This window comes from Thunnus maccoyii, chromosome 3, assembly GCF_910596095.1.
Source record: "Thunnus maccoyii chromosome 3, fThuMac1.1, whole genome shotgun sequence".
NCBI lineage: Eukaryota > Metazoa > Chordata > Actinopteri > Scombriformes > Scombridae > Thunnus > Thunnus maccoyii.
This window is the reverse complement of record NC_056535.1, coordinates 194,914-219,522: the sequence shown is the minus strand read 5'-3', so window position 1 is coordinate 219,522 and position 24,609 is coordinate 194,914. Positions and strand designations below refer to the sequence as shown.

Here is a 24,609-nt window from a genome sequence, read left to right as displayed (position 1 = left end):
GTGTTCCTCAGCCGTGGCATTGATTCAAAAGTCTCTGGAACTCTTCTGGAGAGATGAACTTGGAAGCTTTGTCCATACTTCAGTATGAATACAGACACAGATAGGCACATGCTTCAACACATACTACAAGTGGTGGTCTGCATATGCAAATGCGTTCCACACATGCACACGAGAAAACATTGTGGAGACCTCACAGCAAGAGGAAAAGCTCCTTTTTGTTGTATCTTGAACAAGAAAAAGTTGAAAAAGAAACAATGGTGTGTGCAACCCCTTAATGAGGAATACAGTCCGTACACACAATACACTAAACAGTCCGTACACGCAATACACTAAACAAGCATCCAGATTGCTTTTATAGCACATATGCAGTTGGTGCACAACTGCACGGGTCCACACAAATGTGGCAGCCATGAAGTGGTCTTAAGACTCTGTCCCACAATAGTGGGACTTTCGAGTATTAGCCTTACTTTACGTGAAAACCATGTGGAATTTATTTATTTTTCCTCACATACTATTTTTATTTTTGTTTTCACTTCCTCTGAGGTGAGCTCTGCATAGTACATCCAAAAAAGGTGCAGTTCAGGAATTAACTGGAACTGCCTTGTTTACCTTCAACATCTGGTCGAGTTGTGGTTAGCAGTATGTGCTGACTGAAAGGTGGGAGACTCATACATTCCTCACACTCTACTAGTGAGTCAAAACAGCTGTGCAGCTGTCCTGTTTGTCCTCCAGCAAATAGAGTTTGGATCCCGCTGCCTGCTTTCTACTTTTTATCCAGCAGCTGTCTCTATGTAGGTTTGTAGGTTACTGACAGACTGTGTCTCACATACTCACACACATACCCAGGACATAAAGTACATATCTACAATCAATTAAGTAAAAGGCAGACTCCTGCACATAACCACTACTCATTTTCTTGGATGCTTAGATGTTCACTGGCAACATTTTTTGTAGTCCACGAAGTGTGACATCCTTATACTGAACAGAAGTCACCAAGAGGAGGTTGAGGTGGATGGTTGGACAAACAACACTCAGGACTTTGACGTAAGAGTGTGGGGTTCACAACATGCATGTGACATATTGTTAGCTTTAGGCTACTAAAATTTGTAATTATTAATGGGGATTTTTTTTCTTTTCCCCCACTTCTACAGTTCTATTGCCAAAATGAGAAAGGCTCCTTGCTGGGTAAATGTTGATGCTGTCATCTGACTAATCAATTGTTACCGTGCAATCACAGCAATAAGCTTTACAAGCAGCATCACATGATTTGCAGACTATATTGTCTGTGGGTTTTGCCTCTCAGGCTACATACAGACCACCCTAACTTGTTGATGGAGGTTATGTACTGCATATTCAGCCTGACAGGAAGACTAGACACTAGTGCTGTGTCAAAAAAGGAAACAGCCAACATTTCATCATAATTTGTTATTAGGTAGAGTAATATACATGTATATAAATGTAGGAAATGGCATTCCCTCTATTTTGTTTCTGGTTGATTACCCCTTGTCTTCATTGTGTCTCCCTCAATTCAAAATCAAAGATGGCTTTGTGGTTAAATATTGAGAAAGTCAACTCAAGCTCTTACATTTTGACATTTTCATTTTAAGAACACCATCTTTCCATAAGCTTAAGCAGGTGTTTTGAGCTTCCCAAACAGAGTCGTACAAATGCTTTAGTTTCCTGCACATACTGACTACTAAATACATGCTTAAACATTTTTGTTTAAGCAAATCATGTGAATGAAATTTTTAGGGTTGGATTTAAAGGTGCAGTGTGTAGGATTTAGTGGCATCTAGCAGTGAGGTTGCAGACTACAACCAACTGAACACCTCCCCTACAGTGGCCACAAAACATGCGAAAACACCACAGGCCCTCTCTAGAGCCAGTGTTTGGTTTGTCCATTCTGGGCTACTGTAGAACCATGGCAGCCTCTGTGGAAGAGGACCCACTCCCTACATAGATATAAAGGTCTCATTCTAAGATAATCAAACACAACAATTCTTATTTTAAGGTGATTATACACTAATTAAAACATTTATGAATATTATATTCCATGTCTGACAATATTTGGATCCCCCTAATCTTACACTCTGGTCCTTTAACATACAGACTATTTTCTTTGTTATGATTGTGTCACAGTAAGTCAGTGATTACTACAAGTAAATCAGTGACTTCATTGTTATGACTCAATACTTGGTTTGTTTGGTAGCTCTGAGTCTCTGAGTGCTGGCATACAAGATGCTACTCAGTGTAATCAGTATAAAGGCATATGTATGTGCAAAAACTGGGCCAGATGCCAGATGGAAGACGCACCTCCATGCATACACATATATATGCTGACATACACACATACACACACACACACACACACACACACACACACACACACACACAGTGATTCCGAGAGCCCAGATCAGTAGGATCCAGAGCAGCAGCATCTGTATACTGTAAAGTAAATGAAGTGAGGACTGTGAGCTGATACAGGCAGACAGCTGCAGTGCTGCTGTGTTCTGGTCAACTGATGCATTAGCTGAGTGAGTGATTTATTTGTGTTGGGTCTCACTAGCTGACCACATGTTTCAAGACCCTAAGAAACCTGAGGCCTTGGTTGTTCGCACCTAAGTGTGAAATCCTCACCCATGGAGCCAGGTTTACAAAACTAGAGATCCCCCTCTTCTCTCTCTTTCTCCTCACGGCTGCTGCTGGAGCAGCTCTCTGCTGCTCAGCTCTCTGGTGTAGCCTGCTCACAGCAGACACACACAGAACTCTTTTCTTTATGGCAGAAGACGCAAGAGCCTACCTAAGTCTCAGAAACTAAGTTTTCTAGTGCCAGCAGTTACCACACAAGTCTGCTGGCTGATTTAACAAGTACAGGAGCCATGAAGCAGAGTGAGCTTGCTGCTAACTCAATAAGGACTGCACAAAGGAGTGACCTGGGCCATCTGACCTGCATGACTGGAGCACCGTCTACCCAGCAAAGCCTGCATCCTTCAGCTTTGGAGCCAAACTCTTCTCAGCCTGACTCATCCACAGATTCACCAGCTAAGAAGCAGAACACCACAAAGCATCTCTTTCTCCATGGACTTGGTAACAACTGGGTATAGCCTAGCAACATATAGTGAAGCACAGCACAGCTGAGTTAATGTTAGCATGCTTAACACATGTTACATCCAGTGACTAGGCCTTGCATGCAACTAACCTCTTCCTAACCTGGCACCTTTAGCCTTTAACCAATGGGCCTTGAACAGAGAACCACACAGTTAAGAGGTTTAAAACCAAAGCTTTGCAAACTTTGGCTCAGGCAGCACATGTGGTTCAAGACACCACATGGTCTGGCTTTTTGTATCTCTGGTTCTCTCATATTGTCTGCATGCCATGTGCTTAGTCATCAGATGACTTCAGATACACTTAGCTAGATTAATATTGTGTGTTTTGCTCTTTTATCTTTTTGTTAAATAAATGCTTTTGGATATACCTGTTGTCTGTTTAATGTTGCACAAGAATGAGTTTTGCCAACCACTGCTCTGCAAAGTACTCCAAAATCCTTCAACCTGTGGTGATTTTGTTTATAGTTATTAAGTTAATTATTGATCAAAGTTCCAAATTGATAGATTAGTACACTGAAAGAATGAATTGGCTATCTTTTACCCTGACTCCAGGGTGGTGCCCCATTATTATTAATTCTTATTAATAATTTTATTGATCTTAATAATTAATAATTATCTTTGACAATCATTAATTATTGTTGATAGCCAAACTTGCAGCCAAGGCCCAACATTTGTATTTGTATATGTATTTGAATAAAAGTGGAAAGAAGCTTAAAAATCCTGTTTTTGTTTTTATTATGCTGTTAATTTTAGAAAATTAAAGTGTTCACTTTAAAAAAGTGTTCATGAGTAAACTATCTTACAAAGGAAGTCCCCAAACCGGGTCTTGAACTGGAGTCTCCCAGATCATAGACTACCTATTATATACCCATAAAACAGAGACAGCACAGCACGTAACGTGTAGGGAAGAACTTCAAAGGCAATTATTGCTTTGCACTTTTCATTTATTGCTTATTTTTTACAACCTAACTTTGTGGAAAGGAGAAGGGGAACAACAGGTTATGGAGAGTCCCCTGTGGGCACTTTACCTGTGTCAGTAGCTCAGCTTTCTCTCTGAGAAAGCTTTTCTCTCTCACCCCCAACTCCTAGAATGATGTCCAAATAAGGAAATGTGTGTCATGTAGCAGGTGGATGTGACTCCCCTCATTGAGACCTGCTGATAGACGTAGCATGGGAGCAGAGGACAAAGACTGAGATAGCGATGTAACCGACCTGTGTGCTGGTATTTGACATGGATTTTTTTTTTCTTCCCAAAAACAATAAATTTTAAAAATATTTGTATGAAACAAATTTTTGTAAAAAAAAAATGCTATTTGTGCTTTGCCAAATAACGTATTTGTATTTGGGCACACTCCTAATGGTGACAAAAATGAAATGATTCAATTGACATCCTGTGATGTCATCTTTAACATCTTTCTTCTGTCTGTTTCCAGTCAACATGACCCCATTGGACCAGGTGGACCAGCAGTGAGCCCGATCCAGCTGGAAGAGCACACACCAATACACACCTATCTACAGTAAGTACTACAAGCAGAACTGACCAGCAGTAATATATTGTATATTTTCAAACACTACTTCATAACAGTTCTTCTTTCTGCCTAATACTTCCACAAGAAATGTGAATCAGTCAATGGCTGAATAGAAAATGTATCATCCAGTCACGCTGCAGTGCATGAATAATTTCCACTGGGTGATGCATCACATAGCTGCACTGGATGCAGCATGAAATGCAGCATGAACAGTAGCAGTCATCAACAGCTCATCAGCTGGCTGTAAAGGGCTGCCAGAAAGCATTTCAGACAATGCACTTCAAGGACATTATTGACATATTAGTTACAGAAATGTTTGTGGCAAGCAGAAAATTTACTGGCATTTAATCACAAAGCAAATTCTATAGTTCTCAGATATACTATGTACATGACGCTCTATTATGGCTCTGTTATCTTCTCAGCAGGTTTATAAACATGAAAATTGCCTTTAAATGTGCTTGCAATGTGTGATTAGGGATCAGCGACATTGCTATATGTATAAGAGCAGTGCTGCCTCCAGCATCTCTAACCATTCTATAACAGACAGACTGTCAAAGCACACTGAAGAAATAAGAGGAAAGAGCAGAGTTTCATTTCAAGGAGTGTTAAAGGCATACTATGCGAGATTTTCCAAAAAAAACGATGAAAAGACCCATACAAAAGTAATCCCTCTCAGTCATCACTTATGACCCACCAGAAGGGTGTGGCAGTATATGTATTTACAGAGACCCTGCCCTCTGCCTGTATTTTATTATTATTCTGCTGTGTTCAGGACATTTCTGGGTGTCAACCTTTGGGCAGTGGGTGTGGCCCCCATCCAATAAAAGTGTGTAGGTTGTGAGATCAGAACTCTATAAAAATGTAGATCATGTGTCAGATCGTAAGCACGCATCCAAGAGGAAGCTATGTAAATGGTGGACACAGTGCTGATGTTCTGCTTGTTCAAAAGTTGTTTGATAAATTGCTCGTACTGTCTCCCTTACTGCTGGTTGTTGCACTTACGGCAGCGAACAGTTGTAGTCCACTAAAATAAAGTAAAGTGTTTCATTCTGTCTGCTGTGGACTCTGTGCTCTGCTGTCCACTGTGTGTGTGTGTGTGTGTGTGTGTGAAGCTCAGCCCTGCCCTTGTGCATACAGGCACAGACAGAGAGCAAAAGAGAGAGTTGTTGAGCCAGGGAATAGAGGCCAAATTTAAATGTTGTGTTTACAAACAGCAACCGACAAATCCGACAGAGTATGCCTTTAAACGCACTATATGTAATTTCAGCCACTAGGGGTCTAAATAACCAGCTTCATCGGGATAGGAGTACTCCAGTGTTAATCATTCGGGATGTTTTTACCGGGAGCTGAATTACCCGCAGAGGTCTCCTCCTCTCCAGAACAAACGGACCCGGAGATTACAGGTAAAAACACTGAATAAAGCTGTTTCACCTAAAAAATCAGTGTTTCTTCGTCGATGTACGGCAACCACTGGACGTCCGGTACGGGCTGTTAGCCGAGCTGCTGCTAACACTTGTTCGGTTTATTTCTCTTATAACTTTAGATCCAGATGTTCGGCCGGTTTCTCCCGGGAGCCGAATTATCTGCAGAGGTCTCCTCCTCTCCAGACACAAATGTACACGCAGATTAAAATTGTTAAAAAGGAGGGGCTGTTAGCCAAGCTGCTGCTAACGTTTGCTCAGTTTATTTCTCTGATAACTTAAAAGTCTATAAAGTCTATTATAACAGTTTCTGTGGAACAACCACAGAGCCGATGTACTATCTTGTATGTGTGTAAGTTACTCTTTGGTAGATGCCATTGTAGCGGACAAACACAGCGCCGCCGTATGCATCTTGTGCATGTTTACTATTTGGTAGAGGAGGTATGATGCCATTGACATGTGACCAAATGAAACGGTCTGTTACTTTGAGATTTCTGTAGGTTTGAAAATTGTTGGAAACATTTGGGATAATGTAAGTACACAACTCAACAAAATATATAAAAAGGTCTATTTTAATGTGGAATAATTACATATTATATCTTTAAGAGGGAAATTGTATTAGATGGAGCAGATGCATTAATTTCTCCACTGGTCAGCAGATCAATGTGGGGCTCCCTGAGGTTGGACCTCATAGGAGAGATCAGGTCTGTAATCCACCTAATCCATAAATAGATTAAAAGGTCTACACCAGACTGCAGTGGTTTGGACCAGACAGGGATGATGTGACCTGGACCAGGCCAGGCCAGGCCAAACACTTGAGTGAACTCAGTGATGAACAGAAAATGTGCATTTAAAAGAAATAATGCATGATGGGCTGTACCAGCTGTTAGCTGGCACCAGTGGGACCTTATTTAGTTTGATATTTTACCCTACTGCGCTGCATAGGGATAGTTATCACTAGGCTAACACTTGATTATTTACATTTAGTTTGAATTACAATGGGATATTAACTATTTGCCAACACTAAATAAGTCACCATCAAAAGGGATTCTTTAGCTAAATTTTACATACGTTTGATGATGAAACTTGAAGTGAAGTAGGAAACATCTAGGAAACATCTAGTCTCAGAAGTTGAACTTCTAACCAGAAGTTCAACTTCTGGTTAGAAGTTGAAATATATTTGCATATTTATAGATTCTGGAATTTGTAAAGAGGGAAATGGAGTAGATGACATTTTAGGGATTTAAATTTAAATGTACTTTTTTGTGGAAAAACCACATCAGACAAGATATCAGATAAGATTAGACTTTGACAGATCAGTCAAGATCAGATTTGTACCATTTGTAATTTTGCCCTGTTCTAGTAGTCGCACACTCTCTTGTTGCAAGCTACAAGAGGATGAGGGGTTTAAGTCACAACAACGAAAATGCAGATTTACTATACTTCACATGTACTATTGGAAACTGCACTGTAAGAAAAGATTTGTTGACTCAACTTAACTTAGTCAAGTGATCTTGTTGCATTGACTAACTTAAGTTAGGTAAACTTAAAAGTGCCAAGTTCATTACACTTAAATAAATTAGTTGATACAATATGCAGATTGTTGACTTAACTCTCTGAGTTCAGTTATGTCAATGTAATGTGTCAAGTTTATCACACTTAAATAAATTACTTGATGCAACATGCAGTTTGTTCACTCAACTTCCTGTGTCAAATAATTTGAACTAGTAAAGATTAGTTAAGAGAACTGAAAAAGATGTTGGTTGAATTTGTTTTATCAAGTTTCTATAAAGGTGAATCAAGTTGGATCAACATGACATACTTAATTCTTTCAACTTACATTACCAAGTTACTTAAGTTTACACAAGTTGACAGATTTCAAAAACGTACCAGGACAAGCAAACAGTACTTACAAAGCTACAATAAATCTACATGAGAACTAACCAAGTCCAACCTAAATATTAACACATGAAAAAAAGTAGCTGAAAAGACATTTCAGTCAAGAATTTTATTCATGTAAAGTGTACTTCAACTTCAACCCATTCACTCACAAGTGTTCAGTGTTGCTTTTAAAACTAAAATCAGTGTGTAGACAAAACAAAAGCCTTCAGGCCCTCTCACACATCCTTGCTCTTGGCTCAGGGCTGCTCAAAAACTGAAATTAGTGTCCCACACATAAAAATCAGGGCAACCTCCTTTAATGAGAGAAAAAAAAGATTTTAAGTGACTTGTTCAATATACTCCAGTTGGGGGAATGAGTGCTGAGGGTTGCTGCAGTAAAATGCAGAAAAACTTAGAAAAATTCTCTAACTGAGAAACTGTCAGTCAGAACAGTTAACAATTTGGTCTTCAGTGTGTGGACCCTGGCAGTGCAGGAGTCCAACCCAATTCCCATGAACAGGCGCTGAGTCACCTCAAAAGTGTATTTTAAGTCTTTTGGATAGTCAAGGTTCAGCATGTACAGCAGTCCCATCAGGTTCACAAAAGCATTGGGTACCTCAAGCAAGTGACACATGACAATCTTTTCCGCAATCACAATAGCAACATCGTTGTAGGAAACTCGAAGGGGTTCCTTCACATCTTCAGCTACTAAAAGGATTCCAGTCACCATTTCCTTGATGATGTCTTCTTCAGAATCCTTTGGCTTTCTGCAAAAACAAAAAACAACAACAAAGGTGTCTGTGCTTTAGAGATGCTTTGCCATTTAGGGCATACACTCAGGATGCAGGAAAAAAACAAGTGTAACCCATTATTCTATTTCAGGAAGCAGGTTTAAAAACTTTGAGCCTAATCCTGAACTCTGAGTTGATTAACCCTGAGATGGGAAACTGAGTTTTTGGTTCCAGAACAGTTGATCAGAGTCAGTTCCATCAACTCCAATTATTTTCACTCTGAGTTAAGCTTGTGCATGGTGAATGAAAAAGCCATCACAAGGATAGTTCAGATTATTTGAAGTAGGGTTGTATGAGGCACTTATGGATAGTCATTGTATTACCTATAGTAGATGGCGGTTGACACACCCCCAGTTTGGAGAAGCAGACAGGAGAAAAAACATGGAAGCTGAGCAATGTATTGCTGTGGACATCGCAGCAGCAAAACATATTTAAGCCACTATAAAAAAGAAAAGGAAAAGGGAAACTGCTGTTATATAAGCCAAATATCGCTCTCTCTCCCTTAACCAGACTCTAGTAGCAAAATCAGTAATTTTACCTCGTAGAACACTGGAGTTACTGGTCTACCAATCTGTTGGTTTGTTTTTGTTATTGTGTGCCAATATAACCTTTTAAAACAAAAAGCCACACAATAAGGTGTTGGGGATTTATATATGCTTTTTTGACACAGGAATTATGCTCCCATTTTCCATCCTTATGCTTCCTTTGATACGGACTGAATCAATGAGAAAATAAAACAGCATGTCTGGCTCTGTAAGTGGAAGGAGACAGAGAGAAACTCAGAGTTTGGCAAAGGTTCACAGAGTTACCATGGTAACTGACTCAGAGTTTAAATTAACTCTCTTTCTGGAACTAAAAACCCAGAGTTTCTCTCAACAAACTCGGAATTTTCACTAAATCCACTTTCTGTAATACACTCCTGCTCATTGTGAACTAGTTTTCTTTGGATCATCTTGGACAAAATTACGCCATTTACCTCACACATCTTCATGAATGCAGAGGGATTCTCATGTACAACAGTAGGCCCTGCAACACTGCTGCCCTCTTCCTTTGGTTTCGATGCCTGCCAAAACACATGATATATAAATACAGTTGCTATTGAAATTATACAACCTCAGTCCACAAGACATTCTGGTGACTTTAACAAAATTGAATGAAAATATACAATCTGAAGCATCAGTAGATAGTATGGGTGTAATGAACCATCGATCTGGACCGATATATGGATTCAATGATCAGTGATCCAATGTCATTGATGCAAAGTGAAAATATGATCTATATCATCATCTTTAAGATACGTCTTTACTTTGAAACTCTCACAGCACATCTGTGTCACCATAGCATATTCCACCCATGCAATGAGCCTTCACAAGATGGAATAAGCACAGTACACCTCAAGTATCCAAAGAGCACTTGTATGTGATCACCACAAAGACACGGTAGTGCTTGAACTCCATTGTCTTCAGATAAAATAGATAAGTTATTTTGAGAACATAACAGTGAGTTTACACGTGAACATAGTATGATCTGGCTTAACAATATTTTAAAGTAAAGAAATGTACTTGCATCTTTGTCAAGGCTCTCCAGCAGGGGTGTCATTTCTTGTATTCCCCTTGTAGTGCTTTGAGCTGAACAACTGACAGAGTTTGAGCAGATGACTGTCCAGACCCTCATAGGAAGAGTTGAGATGTATTGACATCAGCCTTGATGATCTATATGAAGAAGTGACATACTGACTAAGTTAAAAGTGACATAAATTTTCACATTTCAGCAAGCTGGCCAGATGTAATATTTGGTATATATTTGGTAAATATAATAACATCATTACTTTGTCATGCCTGTTTATACAGCATATTTTTGAATCCTACGATTTTGTGTAGGTAAAATTCAAAGCTCATAAATCCAACAAAAAATTAACACACTTTACCTGTCTTTCAGTAAAAAGCGCAGGCTATCTGACTTTCATTTCAGACACAGATGGCTCCTCTTCAACAATCTCCTGTCTTTTCAATGCATATGTGGCATTCATTGCATCATCAATGAAGGCCAGGTTTGGGGTTGTTTTTCTCATCTCTTGGGCAATCTTCTCTCGCTCTTCTTCAAGATTTTTTAGGTCTCTCCCTGGTTTTCAGTGGACAGGAAAGATACGAAAAGTAACTAGTAACTAAAGCTGTCAGACAAATGTAGTGGAGTAAAAAGTAGAATATTTGCCTCTGAATTGTAGTGGAGTAGAAGTAGAAAGTTGTATAAAATATAAAATGAAAAAACTCAAGTAAAGTACAAGTACCTTGAATATGTCAGTATTAAATGTAGTAAATGAGTAAATGTACTTAGTTTCATTCCACCACTGAGCACAAGGATGAGCTGACTTTTCAGTTGAGGGACAGCACAAAAAACAAGTGCCGGAAACAGCAAGGCAGTAGCCCCTCCAGTAAATAGACACCATCTTCAGCTACTTATGTGTTTTAAATAAACACAAAAAATAGTGCACCAACAAATCTTACAAATCTATTTAGGCTGACACATTAGTGTACCATTTATGGTGTCTGGCCAATACAGGTGAACAAGTGAAGTTGATAGTAAAACTTTGTGGCGATCACTCCCACAGAATAAAAAATAATAATAAGGATTTGAAAGTTTTGTATCAGTTTGGTATCTGTGCTATGTTCGTGACTAAGCAAATACCTTACATTCATGCTTTAAATATATGTTATGTTTTGGTATGCAATTGCCCATTTTGTTTTTTGTTGTTTTTTTTTTACTTACTTCCACACCCCACTAGTCCAGTCAGCCAGTGAGTTAGCTCCACGTTGCCACTCCCTCGGAGTCCAGCCTCTTCCGTTTTTCGTACCAGGAGATTTAATTCAGTTTGGCGGGAGTCGCCGGCAGGTGAACAGCAGGAGAGAAACCCTCGTGAGTCATCCATGTCCGTAGTAAGCCTATCCTTGGCCATCAGCGCGCGTTTCAGTCCGCGTCGTTAACATCCACCTTGGTTGCCCTCGAGGCGTGGATACTGCAGCCTCTCTTCTTATCTCCACGAACACACCGAACCGTCCGTGTTTACAACTCCGGACAACGCACGTTTCCACACTTCCCCTGAACCGTGAGGCGGCTAAAGCCGGATGACTTCACTGTGCTCTTTTCGTTATCTTTTCTTTTCTTTTTTGACTGGGCTTTTGGGGTTGGTAGGACGGTGAAGAGCTGAACTGACTTCCTTATTTTTAGTTTTGTTTGGAATTCCGGGAAAACCCGAGGCGGATTATTTTTGTTTGAGAACTGGACTGTTTGAAACTGAACTATATTCAGAAACAGGAAAACCCGGAACGGAGCACTATTTTTGTTTATGGACCTGGACTGATTTGTTGAAGAGTTTTGTTTTTTTGTGTGAGTGCTCTAATATAATTTTGTGAAATTCAAATGGTGGTGTGCTTGGCCCTATTAACTTTATTTAAGTGTTCATTTTGTGTTTGTTTATACAATACCAGAAGGTCTTTTGAAAGCATTTTTTTTAGGGTCATGAGTTAACCATGTATCCTTTGTGGGGTTGAGGGTAATTCAAATTGTCCAAACCGCTACATAAATAAATGGCGCCCAATGTTAAAAGAACCCTAAAATACTAAAAAAAAACAAAAAAACAAACAAAACAAAAAAAACTGCAAACAATCATTATTGGTTGTGGGTTGTGTTTGCGTCTCAGTACAAAGGATGGCTTCAGCTCTGGAGGATATCTTGAACTTCCCCTCTGAGGCTCACAAAACAGGACCTGAAACAGAAAGTTCTGTGTTAGATGGTGGAGTATTCAAGGACCCTCTACCAATCTCTGGTTCACCTATGACAAATCACTCTTTATTGGACATGGATTTGTGTGGGGACTCCGACTTGACGCTACCTTTGCTCGCTCTGCCGCAAGGTGGTGCTGCTTCATCGGAGGCCACCACTGGGTCAGGGCTCAAGCACTTGGCCCAGGAATCTTTGCATATAAGCATCCAGGAAGGATTCCAGTCCCTTTCAGAGGCACAGAGCAACCATAAGGATGAACTCAAGCTTGCTCTAGGTGTTGTAACAAAAGATCTTACTACATACTATGATGAGCAACTGCAGCAGTTGAGATCGGCCATGGATAAACAGTTCAATTATGTACGCGAACAGTACTCGGTTACATTGAACTGGCGCTTGCAAAGCCACCATGCAGACCTATTAAAGGCGATGAAGGAAACCCTAAGCCCTGTGTTACAGAATATCACGCACTTACAGTTTGAGGTCTGGAAGTGCTCCCAACATTTGGAGGGGATGGTGGGTGAAATGTCCACCATGAGAACACAGAGTCTCCGTGTGTCAGCACTAGCCGATGCCTCGGTTCAAACTAGTCCTGGTAGTGATCAGGCGGCGCTTCCCCAGCGGCATCGGCTGCAGTCGACAATGCATGCAGGAGTGTTGGAGAGTCCGCCGTGTTCACCAGATGATTCTCCCATTTCAGGGGATTTGGGCCGCCGTTTCATGGGGAAATGTCCTCTTAAACTGCAGTTTCCTACCTTTGGCAGGATGGAGGGCAAACCTGACCCTCTGTTGTACTTGGACAGATGTAAAGATTTCTTGGCTCTCAATCTGCTGACTGATGGGGAACTGATGGTGACTTTCAGGAATGTCTTGTTTGGTACTGCGAGGGATTGGTGGGATGTGACTCGTGCAACTACTCATTCATGGAAAGACTTCCAGTCCAAGTTCCTTTCTGCTTTCCTGTCTGAGGACTATGAGGATGAGCTGGGAGAAAGAGTGCGGACACGGGTTCAAGGAGAGGATGAGAGCATAAGAGACTTTGCTTACCTGTATCATTCATTATGCTGTCGCTGGAGGCCTGACATTGCAGAGGAGGCTGTCATTAAACTCATCCTCAGGAACATCAATCCCCGTATGGCCAGCCAACTGCGAGGCAGGGTGGAAACAGTGGAGGAATTGGTCAGATTGGGGCAGCAGCTGGAGAAGGACAAACTGAGCCAGACACAATATGACCTGCGGAAGAAGCAGGGGAGCAAACTGAAGGAAAAAGGAGAACCAACACAGACACCCTCTCCACCACCACAGTCTGTAACCACTACACGACCTAGCACCTCCTCTCAAGTGAGTTGTTGGCGTTGTAAAGGGAGCCATCCTCCTTATGCGTGTCCGACTTTCAATAATCAGAAAAGGAACAAACCTCGGGCCTTGGCACAACATCAACATCAGCAATTAGGGTCCGGAGGGATGACTCATCCATCTGCAAGTGCTCTTGGTCCATCAGTAGAGCAGTCCCCATCACCTTCCCCCTGTCTATCCTTCACGCCTGCCTATAGGCACAGTGCTGCTCCCACTTTCGGCAGTCCGCTACCACAGCAGTTAAAGGTGCCTCTCACCATCGGCTCCTGGGAAGGGACAGCCATTCTGGACACAGGATCATCATACACATTGCTAAATGAAAACCTGTGGATGAGCATTAAACCACCTGCATCCAGACTTACCCCATGGTCAGGCGTCCCCTTGTACCTGGCTAATGGGAAACAGGAGCATCCTCTTGGATGGACAGATATGGAGATCTGCCTGCATGGGAAGACCTGGTTAATACCCATGGTTGTGCTGTCTCCTCAGGCACTAGCATTCTCTGTTGTACTGGGACTGGATTTTGCGTTTTTCAGTGGGATGCACATTGATGTGGCAGGTGGCACTTACTGGTTCCGCGGAGAGACGGGGAGGTACTTTTTTCAAGCGTGTCACCCCGGCACATCAGAGGGGGAGGGGGCTGGCAACCATGTTGCCCTCTTCCTGGCAAATGCTCCGGAGATTTTACAACCTCAATTACCAGACATGACAGATCTTTTTGAGAAGGCAGTTCAAGGCTCACACCTGGAGGGGCAAATGAGAGAGAGACTTCTGGAGATGCTGCATTATAACATCAATGTCTGCACTACCAAAGTCGGGCGCACAGGACTACTCAAGCATCAAATGTTCATGACGGAGGATATGCCAATAAAACAGAAACCCTACTGTCTCTCTCCACCAAAACAGAAGGTTTTAAAGGAGCTTCTGGATGAAATGCTGGAAAGTAAAGTTATAGAACCTTCATCCTCCCCATGGGCTTTTCCAGTGGTGATTGTCCCCAGGAAAAGCGGAAAGCCTAGGTTCTGTGTAGATTACAGAAAACCCAATGCCAGAACTCTCACTGATGCCTATCCCCTCCCTACCATCCAGGAAATCCTTGAGTCCCTTGCTGGAGCCACTGTATTCACTGCTCTGGATCTCAACAGTGGATACTGGCAAGTGGAGATGGATCCAAAATCCTGAGCCATGACCGCTTTCATCTGTCCATACGGCCTATTCCAGTTCAAGGTGATGCCCTTTGGCCTGAAAAACGCACCAGCCACCTTCCAGCGGCTTATGGACACTGTCTTGGGCGAACTCAAGGGAGAAACTTGTTTTGTGTATCTGGATGACATCATCATTTACTCCAACTCCTGGCAGCAACATTTCAGGGATGTCCAAACCATCATGGACAAGCTTAGGCAGGCAGGGCTCACTGTTAATGTAAAGAAGAGTAAGTTCTTCCGTACCTCTCTGACATTCCTTAGACACGTTGTGTCAGCACAGGGGGTTCAGGTGGAGCCAGAGAAAACCCAGGCTGTCCAGAACTTCCCTGTGCCCACCAACAAGAAATCTCTGGAGCGGTTCCTGGGAATGGCGGGATGGTACCATCGGTTTGTGCCAAATTTTTCACAAATTGCAGAGCCCCTCAATGCCTTGAAAAGGAAGGGGGTCAAGTTCTGCTGGTCCCCTGAATGTCAAACTGCCTTCGATACTCTCAAAAAGCACCTAACGAATCCTCCTATCCTGGGACATCCGAACTTTGATCTTCCATTCCTGGTTTACACCGATGCCAGTGAGGTAGGGTTGGGTGCAGTGATTGTTCAACCCACTAACAATGGGACCGAAGAAATCCTGGCTTATGGCAGCCGCAGCCTTAACCCAGCTGAAAAAAACTACTCCACTACAGAGCTGGAGTGTCTGGCTGTGGTTTGGGCTGTGGAGAAGTGGAGAGTTTATCTGGAAGGACGCCTCTTTACAGTGGTTACGGATCATTCTTCGCTCCTGTGGGTGTTTAAGACCACTAAACCCAGCACCCGTCTGATCCGGTGGGCTCTCAGGCTTCAAGAGTTCACCTTCACGGTGGAGTACAGAAAAGGCAGATATAATACTGTGCCAGATGCCCTATCTAGAGCTCCATGTGATGGATCTGACACTACTCACCATCCTCTCTGTGCCACAATGGTGTCTGCCAAACCAGAGTTTCCAGAGGATATGCCCATCACTGTCCAAGAGGTGTGAAATGCCCAGAAAAAAGACGCTGAGTGTCAGACGCTCTATGAAAACATCCAAGAGAAGGGGGAAATGCAAGCAAACAACAACACTCTGTACACCATTTTTGAGGATCTGATTTATCGGGTTGTGAAACTGGAATATAAAACCATATACCAAATATACATACCTGAGAGCTTGCGTTCCCACTTTCTGACATCATTCCATGAAGACCCCCTTGCTGGCCACCTGGGTAGATACAAAACATACAGGAGGATGCAGAATCTGGTTTACTGGCCCAAAATGAGCTGGGATGTCAAACAACATGTGACAAATTGCCAAGCCTGTCAACTATACAAACCTGAAAGCCGCAAACCAGATGGAAAACTACAGCAAACACTGGTATGCCGTCCCTGGGAAATGTTGGGCATGGACTTAATGGGTCCGTTCCCCAGGAGTTCAAGCAGAAATGTTTACCTACTGGTTTTTGTGGATTATTACTCCAGATGGGTGGAGCTCTTCCCTTTAAGGAACACCACTGCTGAATCCATCTCACGCATTCTCATCCAGGAGATTGTCACCAGATGGGGAATACCTGAGGACATTCTCTCTGACCGAGGTTCTCAATTTGTTTCCTCCATCTTCCAGGCTACCTGTGAAACATGGAATGTGTCACACAAACTCACATCGGCTTACCATCCACCAGCTCTATTTTGGGTTTTTTTCCCCTTTTTTTTCTTTTTTTGTTAAGGGGGGAAGAGTGTGGCGATCACTCCCACAGAATAAAAAAAAATAATAATAATAAGGATTTGAAAGTTTTGTATCAGTTTGGTATCTGTGCTATGTTCGTGACTAAGCAAATACCTTACATTCATGCTTTAAATATACGTTATGTTTTGGTATGCAATTGCCCATTTTGTTTTTTGTTGTTTTTTTTACTTACTTCCACACCCCACTAGTCCAGTCAGCCAGTGAGTTAGCTCCACGTTGCCACTCCCTCGGAGTCCAGCCTCTTCCGTTTTTCGTACCAGGAGATTTAATTCAGTATGGCGGGAGTCGCCGGCAGGTGAACAGCAGGAGAGAAACCCTCGTGAGTCATCCATGTCCGTAGTAAGCCTATCCTTGGCCATCAGCACGCGTTTCAGTCCGCGTTGTTAACATCCACCTTGGTTGCCCTCGAGGCGTGGATACTGCAGCCTCTCTTCTTATCTCCACGAACACACCGAACCGTCCGTGTTTACAACTCCGGACAACGCACGTTTCCACACTTCCCCTGAACCGTGAGTCGGCTAAAGCCGGGTGACTTCACTGTGCTCTTTTCGTTATCTTTTCTTTTCTTTTTTGACTGGGCTTTTGGGGTTGGTAGGACGGTGAAAAGCTGAACTGACTTCCTTATTTTTAGTTTTGTTTGGAATTCCGGGAAAACCCGAGGCGGATTATTTTTGTTTGAGAACTGGACTGTTTGAAACTGAACTATATTCAGAAACAGGAAAACCCGGAACGGAGCACTATTTTTGTTTATGGACCTGGACTGATTTGTTGAAGAGTTTTGTTTTTTTGTGTGAGTGCTCTAATATAATTTTGTGAAATTCAAATGGTGGTGTGTTTGGCCCTATTAACTTTATTTAAGTGTTCATTTTGTGTTTGTTTATACAATACCAAAAGGTCTTTTGAAAGCATTTTTTTAGGGTCATGAGTTAAACATGTATCCTTTGTGGGGTTGAGGGTAATTCAAATTGTCCAAACCGCTACAACTTTAATAAATTTAAATTTTACCTTTTACTGGTGTGTGTGTTGATGGCAGCTTGGTTTCTAAAAAAAAAAGAAAACAAAAAAACCCCCAAAACATATCAACAATCACAAATGTGCTTTAATCAATCAATTGCACAATGAGAAGGTGATGATCAAACAAACTAATATATTTCATCACATGATGGAACTGTTCAGTGCAAGAAAGTTTCAAAGCTCCTCCACTCCTGCCTGTCAACTGACACTCACAACAGACAGGGGAGAGAGGCCCTTTTTACACAGAGATCGTGTAATATCAGCGCAACGAACACTCTTCTACATTCTACCTTTTCTTTGTTTTTTTGGTTTTTTTTAAAAAACAGTACCAAACAACACAGGCATAAAGGCGTAAGATGTGTGACTCCGCTGGCTCAAACAGGAGGGAGAAGCCTGAACAGCTCCGCTGTTCACCAGCCCTCGCTTTTTCTGCAGCAAGGAAGTTAAAACGACCATCGCCTTGATTAAAGTCCCTAACAAAACGAAAAAAAGGATAATGTTACTCCCTAACAGACGCGAACATGAACAGGTGCAGGGCCCGATGGCTCCCTCCCCCCTTCTCCCCCCTCCCGGCCGAGAGGCTGACGAGTGGGAGAACACATGGGGAACACATGCAACTCTTGTAATTCACTTCATTTTGCGCTAATTAATCGGTTAGTTACCGCTTAGTGAGGGTGGACCTATGGAAAGCAGAATGAAGTGAACTGACTCCATTTGTCAGCAAAATTTCCAACTGATGGCTAGCTAGCTTGCTAACATGCTAATGTATTCCCAATAAGCAAAACAAACAAAACATGAGATATGCATCAAATGAATGAAAGAATGAATGAATGAATGAATTCATATTGCCTACGATGAAGTTGCCAGTTTAAATATAAATATACTTACTTGATGATGGTGTGCGGTTCCAGCTCTGAGGAAGATGGCGGCTGACTTCTTTGCTTAATTGCAGATTTGCGTTGCACCGCGCGGAAGGCGCCATGACGTCATACAGCGGCGCATGCATGTTACATAAAATGACGAGGCTAACATAGTATTAGCAGTTAACTGAATGGATTAATATGAGTTTTTAATAATTTTTTAAAATTGAAGTTGTAACTCATTTGTTTTGTTGTAATGGACAATGAGTTCGCCCAACATGATAACACTAGTCCATCTGACTGAAACCCCAAATCCTTTTTTACAGTGTGTGTTCTAAGATTTAAAAGTAATAAAAATAGTTCATGCCTCTGCTTTTCTGTCCAGGTACTCTGATTTGGACATGAATGGGAAGGTGAATAGTGCTGCTGAAAGGATCACTCATTCTAAAAGTGCCAACATGGTGTCAGACCTGTCTCCAGAAGCCCAGCCTTACACCCGGGTGAGCACCACACACACACACGTGCAAATGAACTGATCCATGACAGATGCAGTGCTCCAGCAAATCCCACACTGCATGAGATGTACTGATGTAAATGTTACCAAACTGGGCTAATGCGATGATTTAATTTCAGAGATTTTTGCTGAGACTTGAATAAAACATTTATATTGCACATCGAACCTTAATCCCAGAAATGCCAGAACTCCAAAAAACGGTTTTAGGCTGTGATGCTACTGCTACTGCAGCACTCCTTTCATGGTCAATAAATAAACTGTGTACTCAGGGCATATATATTACAAACAGAGAAACTTTAATCTGTCGTCAGTGTGATCACTCCTTCACATCTTTTTTGATCTTACAATGTTTTCTTCCAAGATTGAGGACAAAATTAATAAATAATAATAATAATAATAATAAATGATAATAAAATTATTATAACTACTGAGATTCAACTCCAGCTTGTAGTCAGTGAATTCACTTGGATGATGTCGATCACATCTATAGAAATGACAAGGCTTATTTGTTCATAACTACCTGATGGACACGCACTAATGAGCATTTTCATCATGTCATCTTTGTGGGAAGTTCACTCAAAATCTATGCCTGTACTTTATGGATTGAGACTTACTAACTCGATCAGTGTCTGTCCATCCTGTATTCGTCACTATTACAGTATAGATTTTTTGTTATTTAGAAAATGTTCTTTAATAAATGTATAGCCAATGTATAAACCCCCTTCCTCTTCTTTTTCCATATCACTGCTGACCTGCAGATGTCTCGTACTCCCAGGAAGGCAGCTACATTTGGGAAGCGCTCCAACTCTATGCGCAGGAACCCCAAAGCAGAGGTGACCAAAGAGGGATGGCTGTACAAGCAGGTAAAACCTATTCTCTCTACTCTCAGTATTAAAGGAGTACAGACGGGTACATATGTAACCCAGGTTCTCTGAGTGGCGGGACTATCTCTCCACCCTACATATTCCCAACAAGTCTTCCAAATTAAACAATGTTGTTTGACCATGTGCACTCCAGATTGACATTTTTTGTAAAAAAAAGTAACCTTTTGCAGTTACGGCAGTAAACAGTCATAGTCGTAGTTGAGATTTTTGTAATCTGGCGCCCCTATTGCCAACAGGACAACATTAATTGTTACAAATCACTGTCGAACGGGAGAAATGTGGATTATGTGGTTACGTGATTCAAAGATGAAGAGAGGATCTATTTAATTCAATTCAATTCAATTTTATTTATATAGCGCCAAATCACAAAAAACATCTCAGGGCACTCAGGATTCAGCAGAGATTGAACTTTGAAGTAAAATTCGGTATGGCTGACCGGATTGATCTGTTTTAGTTCATTTTAAGTAGTCAAGTCAGTTTTATTTAAATGGTGCCAAATCACAACTAAGTTGTGATTATGGGGTGTTTCGTATAGAGCAGGTCAAGACCATACTCTTAATTTACAGAGACCCAACATTCCCCCGTGAGCAAGCACTTGGCAACGGTGGCACGGAAAAACTCCCCTTTAATGGGAAGAAACTTCGAACAGAGCCAGGCTCTAGGTGGGCAGCCATCTGCCTTGACCGGTTGGGTTGAGAGAGAGGGACGGTGTCGTCTGAAAAATAAGATAAGTCTGAAAAGCAGGCATGGCAGCTTGGGTCAGAGTGAAGACTTGAGGCGGTGAATTCGGAGCATATGAGCAAAGCGAAGAATGCAAGTGAGAACGTGACTTCTAAATTACAAGCAACATGAGGAATGCAATATCTGGAACAGATGGTGTGGATGCTGACTGACAGCAAGTTAGCAGTAAGAGGAAGGCAGCAAGGATTTTTTTAGTTCACTCTTGGCATAAAAGTCCTCTGTAGTTTGTGTAGAGTGAGGAACTTGAGGCTGCTAGAAAAGTTTTGGCGATGTTTGCTGCACAGGGGGAAATACAACCTGGCCCCCACCAGGGGGTGCAGATGATGCAGGCTGTGGCGGTGGAGGCAGCGGTGGCTCTGTGACATCACGCTTGCCAACTCTGGTGGTGATTAGCTCTGGCGATGAATCCGGACGCACGGGAAGTTCTGTGATTGTTGTTGACGCTGAGTAGAGATGAAACAGTCTGACTTTATTGTCTTTGTGGTTGAGGGGAATGCCTACCCTTACAGGAACTGTTGGAGGCAGGCGACAGTTCAATCTCTGACATGGGTTCCGTTTGTGGATGTAAAGACAGCCGAATCAAGAGGAGGGTGCACTGTGGATTCACCATGATGGATAGTAACCCATACTAGAGGCAGCTGATGAGGAGAAGTTGAACCCGCCTACTCCCATGGCTATAACTGTCGTGTCCAGGGTTTTTGGCCCACGCTGACAGAGGAGACGAGCCTGAGATCTATTAGGAAGCGAAGGGTCACGTTAGGGGAGCATAAGTGGAGGTGACCACTAGGCCGGTATGTGCACTGCTGAGCGCAGCGGCTCCACTGGGACACTTGGCTTTGGTCTGAATGCTGTGTCATGGCTGGAGGAGAACTAGTTTCAAACTAATCTTCATCCGAATCGGATATGTTGATCTTCAGTTCATGATGGTGAATTGAATTTTTGAAATCGAATTTGTCCAAGTTTTTTTATAATGTAATCATGTGATTAAAGGTGGAGTGTGGTTTTGTCTGTCAAGAAATCTGAGACAAAACAAATAATATCTGGTGGTAGCTTGAGCTTGTTTCTGAGAAGCTAAACTGAAACTGCATGCCCTTGAAGCACAGAATACAAGAGCGGAAGAGGAAGAGAGGTTTAGGTGGTATTTATAGGAATGCCGGAAGTGAAGTGGCATAGTTGAGGTGTAGTCCTGCTCCTGAAACTGAATATGCATCAATAAAGGAATTATTTACAAACATACACTATGTGCACACCATGCCTAGGTGCAAAACACCACCAAGGCTCAGCTTGTTCCACCAGAGGCTAAGGCCAACTGTATGGGTGGAGGGCCACTCAGTTAACATGTGCAAGGCTAGCTTTCAAAGAAAATGACATAATTCTGAGCTAGTGTCCGTTCTTGCAAGAGCCATAGTCCCAGAGGCATGTCCATGCTGCATTGGGCTCAGCAAATGCTCAGAGAATGCTGTGAACGTGAAAGTGCTGGCAGCCACTTCTATTCAGTGGAACCTGATAAAAGTGGATGGGGTTGACCAGGAGGCCACCACACAGATCTCAGATAGAGGGGTATCTTGTTACAAGGCCCATGAGGCAGCCAGGTCCCAGGTGTGCTCTCTCATATAACTATTGGATTGCATCCACAATCCAATGAGAGCCATTACGTGGCAGGATGCATGGCATTCCTCATGCACTGAAAGGGCATGGAGTTCTCATCCTCTTTCAGATGACACAATGGCCAACAAGAATGCCACCATGAAAGAGAGTCATTCAGCTTGACTCTTTCAAGGGGCTCGAATGGCTCATGCTGCAAGGCTAACAGCACCATCTCCAGATCTCACGCAGGGACAGCTGGCCTTCTGTGGTAGGGAGTAACCCTACAATTACAGTTCAAAAACTGAGAAATAAGGTCACAACAACTCTCTGCCAGTGTCCAAGGCCCCACGTGGGCTGCCTTTATGGCTGCCACTATTCAACTATAGTTGAGGGAGACTTGCTCACCTGCAACATTTACTGGAGGATATCATAAGCAATGGAGGAGAAGGGATGCACCCATCTCGAATTGCACCATGATTGATAGGAATATGCTGCCCTAGTTGATGGAGCCTGAGCTCCCAGCAGAAACCCAAGTCCCCCTGCCCATTTGTTTGGAGCAGCCCCCATGATAATGTCTGTCACCATGACAGAGCAGTTCCTGAGCTCTGGTAGGAAGAGCAGAAGAGCCAGATAGACAGCCTGCAATTCTAGAAGATTGATGTGCGGTGCCAACCAGGGTCTATGCCATTGGCCACCGGAGCTACATGTATCTGTTACCAACACTCTTGCCTGCAGATATTTCTATGGATGAAGTCTGAGGGCACATGCTCAGAGGAGCCCTAGAAGGCAAAGCCACAGTTTTCATATTACCTTGGCCATAAAGCAGAACTGGGACAAACAAGCACTGAAGGCAGCCGGTCTTCCAGAAGTTCAGGGAGCGTTCCTATCCTAGTGTCCAACCACATGCCTAGGCAGTCTGTGGACAGGGAGGGCTAGAACCAGCTCTTCCTCCTCTCAAGATGCAGGACCAGGTGCTTCAAGTGCTGCAGGAGCTGAGCCCATTGTTGAAAAATTGCTCCTTCTACTGGGCACACACCAGCCAATCGTAGAATAATCGACGATGCAAAAACCTTACCAACACAAAGTTCCCCGTATTGCATCCATGCACCATGTGAACATGTGGGGCTGGGGGATGGGTGGGCATGCAGAACTCAAAAGTTCTGCTGTTGTTCGTGAACCTGAGGTGGCAAACTGTCCTGAGGTGCAACAAGGAGGGGGCTGGGATCCTAGAATTGTCAGGGCTGAGGGGAGGGCTTGGGGGGCACCTGGCCCTGGTCCTGCCCATGCTGCTAACTATGTTTAGCCAGTCTTAGCTTAACTAGAAGCAAAGAGACATTCTTGAACAGCTGAGCCCCCCCAAAACAGACTTGGAGGTGAACACCAAAGGCCTGATCCATAGGAGGCAGTGGTCCATGGCTAATCATCTCATGATCATGTCCATTTGCTAGCTGTCTTTATAGACCTAGCCAGCAATGAGCATCAGTCCCTGTAACAGCAAGCAGCAGCATAGAAAAAGGGCGGGACTGGCCAGACTCAAGGGGCTTGCTCTTGCTCCTCCTCTACCTGCTGTGCCTCCATACACACTTGACCTAAGAGGAAGTCCTATTTTTTCAGATGCATCAGATCCAGTCCCTCCTCTGAGGACACACCACAATCAATCCTCAGCCACACCCCCTTGCACTCTAATCAAAGGGGGGAGGATTACTCCCAGAGCAGCATGGGTGGCTCTGGGCCCCCTTTGACCAGCGAGCTGTATGCATCGCGGAGCTCACGCCCCTGTTTCAACAGGACTCTATCCCTACCACAAAGGGGAAGAAGTCGTTCTCTTTGCAATGGCGACCTAAGCGACTCTAGAGTTTCTGATGATTCGGAGGGTCCCCCGCCACACCAACACCAAGGCTTGCACATTCAACAGAGTCCCTCGCAAGCAACATAGAACACATGTGCCCTGCTACAGGGCATGAAGACAACACTGGAGTCCTGTGGATCCACACCCAGGAAACGCCAACCTAGCAGTAGAAGGCAACAAGATGTCTCACATTAAGATGAACAGCAGAACAGGACCTCACAGGTGGGGGGTGATGACCAAACCCACCCCCCAACCGAGCTCTTTGAGCCATATCCACTGCCTGAATGGATGGAGATGGATCTCTCAGCAGTAGTGTCCCCTCCAGTTAAGCATAGTG

The 24,609-nt window shown here is 42.9% G+C and overlaps 1 protein-coding gene and 2 long non-coding RNA genes across 6 annotated transcripts in view; 1 reads left to right on the top strand and 2 right to left on the bottom strand.

Moving 5' to 3' along the window:
* plekha6 (pleckstrin homology domain containing, family A member 6) overlaps window positions 1-24,609 on the top strand; it is a 145,058-nt gene that overhangs the window by 32,562 nt on the left and 87,887 nt on the right. The window contains 3 exon segments of the mRNA XM_042405754.1: window positions 4,541-4,624; window positions 19,083-19,197; window positions 19,970-20,074. Coding sequence (XP_042261688.1) covers window positions 19,099-19,197; window positions 19,970-20,074 — 204 coding nt within the window. The 5' untranslated portion in view covers window positions 4,541-4,624; window positions 19,083-19,098.
* On the bottom strand, window positions 8,051-9,789 carry LOC121893756. Of its 2 annotated transcripts, XR_006095423.1 has the most exons (4): window positions 9,706-9,789; window positions 9,268-9,480; window positions 9,053-9,168; window positions 8,051-8,705 (listed from the first exon to the last, which is right to left on the bottom strand). It is a non-coding gene; the product is annotated as an uncharacterized LOC121893756 (long non-coding RNA). The 2 variants fall into 2 exon arrangements; XR_006095422.1 differs by lacking the exon at window positions 9,268-9,480.
* Window positions 10,299-17,720, bottom strand: LOC121893755. Of its 3 annotated transcripts, none has more exons than XR_006095419.1 (7): window positions 16,996-17,720; window positions 16,414-16,705; window positions 16,243-16,301; window positions 12,619-14,606; window positions 11,496-12,492; window positions 10,657-10,850; window positions 10,299-10,441 (listed from the first exon to the last, which is right to left on the bottom strand). It is a non-coding gene; the product is annotated as an uncharacterized LOC121893755 (long non-coding RNA). The 3 variants fall into 3 exon arrangements; XR_006095420.1 differs by having other exon boundaries at window positions 16,530-16,705; window positions 16,996-17,719; XR_006095421.1 differs by having other exon boundaries at window positions 16,534-16,705; window positions 16,996-17,719.